General features: G+C 42.0%; 1 protein-coding gene and 1 long non-coding RNA gene across 2 annotated transcripts; both read right to left on the bottom strand.

The window, feature by feature from the left end:
* Nucleotides 1–212: 212 nt before the first annotated feature.
* On the bottom strand, nucleotides 213–903 carry LOC110933424. Its single transcript, XM_022176647.2, has 2 exons — nucleotides 283–903; nucleotides 213–221 (listed from the first exon to the last, which is right to left on the bottom strand). Exons 1-2 carry the CDS (start codon nucleotides 901–903, stop codon nucleotides 213–215), a joined length of 630 nt encoding a protein of 209 aa, XP_022032339.2.
* A 1,366-nt stretch (nucleotides 904–2,269) lies between these two features.
* Nucleotides 2,270–2,809, bottom strand: LOC118479648. Its single transcript, XR_004859780.1, has 2 exons — nucleotides 2,504–2,809; nucleotides 2,270–2,399 (listed from the first exon to the last, which is right to left on the bottom strand). It is a non-coding gene; the product is annotated as an uncharacterized LOC118479648 (long non-coding RNA).
* Between the last annotated feature and the right edge of the window lie 3,184 nt (nucleotides 2,810–5,993).

The raw sequence follows: 5,993 nt of genomic DNA, 5'->3' as shown, positions 1-5,993 counted from the left end.
CTCGTGAGGGATGAGCCAAATGAAGGATGGAGGGGGATGGAGGATGGGGCCCCACCTCATTATTTTATAATTTCTTTTATTTTAATTTAATAACCCAAGTTAATAAAAACTTTATAAAATTTAAAAAACACAACATAAATAATTTCATTTCATAACATAAATAAAAATTACATTTCCTAAAAAAAGAAAATACCGAAAATAAAAATAAAAAATTACGTTTCCTAAAAAAAAGTTCCGAAAATAAAAATTAAAAATAAACCTACGACGTCCATTTTTTTTCACCTCTTCCTTCATCCTCCGATAAACCTCGCGTTCATCCTCCGAAACCGAGTCGAGATCCAACCTCATTATCCTAAAATCTTCTGCTCGAGCATAGTCGGACGACACGGTTTTCTTGTGAGTATACTTTTCGGCCGCGAACTCTTTGAACGAACGGAATTCGTTTATCAAGTCGTCCATTTTTGACGATGCCTTCTCGCCCCTACCTCCACTCGAGCCGCCACCTCCACTCGAGCCGGCCACTTTTCGCTTTCCGGCCGCTTCTTTTTTTGCTTTGTCCCTCCCGGGGGGACGTTCCGACTCGTGAACGGGCAACACATCCTCGTCATCTTCCGGGTCGTCGTTTATGTCGATTTGACAACGAGCGGTGGAGCCTCCCGCACTATAACTTCCGGACTCGGAAGTTTTAGTGCGTTTGGCCGTTGCGACCTCATTTGGAACCGGCCTCCATTTTTGTTCTTTCCTTACAACGTTCCATGCTCGGAAGTGCGGGAAAGGCGTTGGATTTTGAGAGTCCCACTTGGCGATAGCAAGGTTAAGAATGTCCTCGTCGTTACTCCCGCTAGGAGGAGAAAGGTAAATTTGGTTATAAATTTGGTTAAAAGCGTTGACGACCTTGATCATTTTTCGCCATTTGCCCGAGACAGATTCGACATCACGAGCCGGACCATGCTCCATAATCGCGTTAAATCTATCCGTTGTCTTCTTCCAAAAACTACTACCCGATTGGTTGTTTCCTAAATTTTAAAAAATAGTGCATTAGTAAAAAAAATTAAATTTCCTAAAAAAAAAGAAACCGAAAATAAAAATAAAAAAAATTATACCGACTATCGGGCAAGTAGAGGCCTTAACATACGCCATAGCTAGCGCCTCCTCTTCTACTTTCGTCCAAGGTCTCCCCTTTGCTCTCGGTTTTGGCGCGGTTTCGGGTTCAACCTTCTTTCCCTTCCCCTTGTTTTTTTTGCGCGTGAGCTCTTGCGGTGGTGATTCGGGGACGACTTCTTCATCATCATCTTCAAGTTGAACCGGGGGTTACGATTGCGATTGGAGTTGTTCAAACATGTTGCGTTGCATGATTTGTTGGAGCGCTTGATATTGTTGAACTTGTTGAAGTTGAGACATTTGTGAGAAGGCGTTGGGTGTTTGTTGGAAACCCGAAAACGGAAATTGCGAAGCCCCCCACGAAGGATCCATAGTCGGAGTGTAAGCGGGACTCGAAAAAAAATTAGGTTGGTTCGGATTGGGATTATTCGGGTTGGGGTTGTTTGGGTTGGGGTTGTTTGGGTTGAATGGATTCATGATTGGGAGAGAATGGTATAAAAATTATAGAGTGTTTTTATAAAAAAGGAAGAGAATTGGAGAATAATGGGAGTAGAATGAGAGAGAATGGTATAAAAATGGATTAGATTGTGGTATTTATTTAAAATGAAAATGATTTTTTTTTATTAAAATTGCCGTTGAATAACGGCTATTTTTTGAAAGCATGGAGCGGCAACCCCGGCTGTGGGGTGCCGGGTTGGACCAGCCGAGCCCCAGGGGGGCGGTGTGGGGGTCCGGCGCCGGGCCAAGCCGGGCATCAGCCGGCCCCCATACCTTCCAGTCTAAGCAATTCTCTTTCTTTCTTTTCTGAACACTGTCAAAAGTGTGAAGGGAAAAGTAAAACGACAGTATGGTTTTTAAAAGGGGAAATAGCCAAAATAGCCAAGACTTGGTCAAAGTTTCAAAAATAGCCAATTCAAACGGCTCTATAAGACGTTTCCTCAAACTTGAAACGTCTCAACCAACAACCAATCCATGAAAGCCACGTGTCCACACAAAAGAAAGGTGCACATGATGACGTTTCCACCCACCCCTATCTCTCTAACTTTTACCTCTATCTCTCTTTCTCTTGTCAGTCCTCCCACTCTTAAGACGTTTCCACCCACCCCTCCCTTTTCTCTCTCTACAACCCCATCCCCACTTTCTTTCTCTCTCTACAACCCATTTTTTGCCGTCAAAGAATAACCCAGTTGATCTTCAATGGATCTGGTCTTACCACCATTGTTACTGGTATGATTAGCTTTCTTGAAGGTGTTTATATAAATTCTTGTTAGTAAATAAAAAGAAGTTGAAAGCTTTACCTGTATAGAAGATCAGTTGAACTCATGAGCTTAAAGATGAAATTTTAACAAAAAAACTAATAGATCTGCCGATCTGAAATAGAGATGAGTGGATGTGTGTTTACCAGATTGAAACTCGGGTTACGGCTGCCGGAGTCGTCGCCGGCGAGGGGCGTCGGCCCTCCTTCTCTCCCTCGTCGTTCTATCTCTCTTGCCTCTCTCTCCCTCTCTCGTTCGTTCACCGCCGGGGCTCACCGTCGTCGCCTCCCACGGCGGCGCCGCCTTTCCGACGAGCATTGGCGGAGAACAACCACCCTCATCTCTCTGTTTCAAGACCTGAGTATGTATTACACATCTCCTCTAGTTGAGATGTAGATTCATGTATTACACATCTCCTCAAGTTGAGACACCTAGCGTGTCTATTTGCTGTCATTCATTGTTGGATCTGAGTTTCCTTTTGATTGTATTTTTGTTTGTAAAATAAGATGGAGATGAATGAGTGTGCAGCGGAAATTAAGATGAACACAAACTTTGTATACAATCAAATGAGAGTAATACTTTTAATCAAACATCTTTACACAAAGAACCGAATGATTGAATTTATTTCAATTACGATTACAATGATGATGAATGAATGCAAACTCCCCCTCAGCCAGAGCTCAGCAGTTTGTTCGTGCAAAGAAGACGAATGATGTGAAGAGCTAATAGAACAGTACAAAGTACTGTACTATTTATAAGCACTTGCAAACTACTGAGCATCTTTAGCTGACATCACCATGAAAGTGACATCTAACCTCCTAACAAACTCTAACCTCTGATCTATACAGACACTGCTTCTATTGAACTACTGCTAATACATTCTATTACAAACAGACTTTAGAACTACTGCTGCAACCTTCTACTGCTGTGAACCCAGCAGCACTTATCCGGATCAGCAGTGCTTGACTCAAGGCAGTAGATTGAATCAGCAGGACTTGAGTCTTCATCAGATCTTTAATTGAGCAGCAGTTATTGGTCAGCAGTTAGTAAGATCAGCAGATAGGAGGTCATCAGTTGTTGTAATCACTTTCAAGGGGAGAGATATGTATATCAGCATCTGCTTATTCTGAATCCACTAAGCTGATCCAGTTTTGGCTTTACATTATCTGTTCCTCTGATAGGGTTCAATCCCAACAACTCCCCCTGGAACAGATAATGCCAAAACTCTTCATTATTGTGGATATTTTATTGCCTCATCAACAACTCCCTTATCTGGCCTTTAAATTGCAATTCAAAGTTAAGGGCATCTGTATCTTCATCATCCCTGCTAAGTGGAAGATCAAAGAGATCCTGCAAATCTTCAAGACTCAGGCCAAGAGCTTGTTCCCTTGATATTATCTTCACTTCTCCACCAGACCTGAGCAAAGTCAATACGCGGGTCTGTTTGTCAGTTGCCCACTTTTGTATTTTTGAGCCTGGTGGGTTTCTTGGGAGATGCTTATTTGCAGAAGTATTTGGAGAGGCTGGCCGATTCATCACTGGCTGAGCAGTGGTAGCAGAATTTTCTTGTTCAAGTTCTTCTTTTAACGTTCTTAACACGCCTTCTTTTAAAACTATATTGCCCGAAAGAATATCTTGAACTGTCTCAAATCCTAACTGGCTTTGTCTCCTCCTTTTGTAAGAGGAAGTACCAGCTGGAGCAGTGGATCTCCTGATTTGCAGCTTTGATGGTCCTTTTGAAACCGCTGCTTCAGGGTAGTCAGGTTTTTGAGGGATTTTAGGATCTTTCTTCCTTAATTCCTCCAACCTTTTGTAGGTTGACCTGACCAAATCTTCCTTCCATCTAGCTACTTGTCTTTTGGTGCCAAAATCAGCAACAACCAATTCTTCTTTCATTCTTTTTAGTTCCAACTGCTTGTCAGGAATATTTCTTTTGAATTTTGCCCAATCAGGAGGAGTGTGAGTGACTTTCCTTTTTATCATATCTTGTATTCTTTCTGCTTCAGCTTCAAGCTCAGGAACAGTCCACTCTTTATACATGTGTCTCTCTCCTTTGTATTTCTTGTAAAACATGATGCTTTCAATGTAGTCTTTCTTCAGAGTTTCAGCAGCTCTTTCAGAAATTTGTTGACTAACATTCTTTGCAAAACGTTCTAGGGAATTGACTTGTGTAAGCAGATATTGGTAGTATCTTGAAACTTCTTTGTCAGATTTCCCTTGTGAGTTTCTTTGTGAGATATCCTCTGCTTGTTTGGCCTTTATCTTCAAATATTCATCAATGTTTTTGGGCCATGGATATCCTTTGATTGAGGGCGAACTCCTTTTGGCAGGGTCATCCTCAGTATAGAAGGATTTTATCTCTTCTCTGACAGCTTCTAGCTCAAGAGGAAATTGAACACCTGCAGGAGGTAAAGGTTTGTGCATTGGAACAGAAGAAAGTGGAACTGGTTTTGGTATATTGACAAGAGCTAAAGGTTTTGAAGATGTTTGGGGTGGTGAAGTGACATCATCTTTAGGAGTTAGCCTCCTCCTCTTTATTTGAGGAGGGACTGATGATGTTTTGGATGGAAAGGTGGTTGTAGTAGCAGTGGTTTGTGATAGACTAACAGCTGTTGAAACAACTGGTGTTCCAACCACTGTTGTCTTTACAGCAGATGTTTTAACAGCTGCTGTCTTCTGCCTTTTGACAGGAGGTGATTGTGATTTAGGTGGTGATGGTGGTAAAGCAGTGGATGTTGTGTGTGTTGAGGTGGTGTGTGTTGTAGTGGGAGCAGATGTTGAAACTACTGAGGTACCAACAGTAGAGGATACAACAGAAGTTACAACAGCTGTTTTGGTTGGTGGTTTTTGAGCAGACTTTGAACGTCTGACCGGAATGGATTTAGGTAGCCTTACTTTTCTAGTAGGCTTCTACTTTTCATCAAAGAGATTTTCATCATCTCTTGACCCTGAAGTACCCTAATCCGGATAATCCACCTTGGCTTTCTTTTTGGCCTCTCTATCCCTTTTTACACATGCAAGTGCTTCTGCAAGTGCATTTGTAGTCACATCAATTTTCTTACTCCCATCTGGCAAAGGGATTTGCTTGGTCATATTTGAATTTTCTGGTGCAAGGTAAAGACCATCAGTTATTCCCTTTCTTCTCCATTCTTGAATTTTCTCCCCCTTTTTGGCATTATCTTCAGGGAGGTGATCAATGAAAAATACTGGTGGAGGAGCAGTGCCAGTGGAGTGCAGGATCTGAGTTTTGAGAGCCTTTAGATCAGCCTGAGTGTCTTTGAACCTAGACTCCATAGCATTTCTCAGCTGTTGGACATGTTTTTCATGTTGCTGATCTGCTAATTGTGCCTGATGATGGAGATAAGGTTGAAAGAGATTCCAGAGCTCATTTGTAGCAGGTGCTTGTTGTAGAGCAGGTGCTTGTTGTAGAGCAGGTGCTTGAGGTGGAACAGCAGTTGATTGTACCTTTTGTACTTGTAGCAACTGTTGGAGCATATCTTTCAGCTCTGCAACAGAGTTATCAAGTTTTTCAACACGATCCGTCAATTTCTGGTACTTTAAATCATCACCCAATTTAATGGGATCATCTGATTTCCCACTAACAGTGGTTTTATCAGTGGCAGATGTAGGGAATTT

Source organism: Helianthus annuus, chromosome 6, assembly GCF_002127325.2.
Source record: "Helianthus annuus cultivar XRQ/B chromosome 6, HanXRQr2.0-SUNRISE, whole genome shotgun sequence".
NCBI lineage: Eukaryota > Viridiplantae > Streptophyta > Magnoliopsida > Asterales > Asteraceae > Helianthus > Helianthus annuus.
This window is presented reverse-complemented; position numbering and strand designations above follow the sequence as displayed.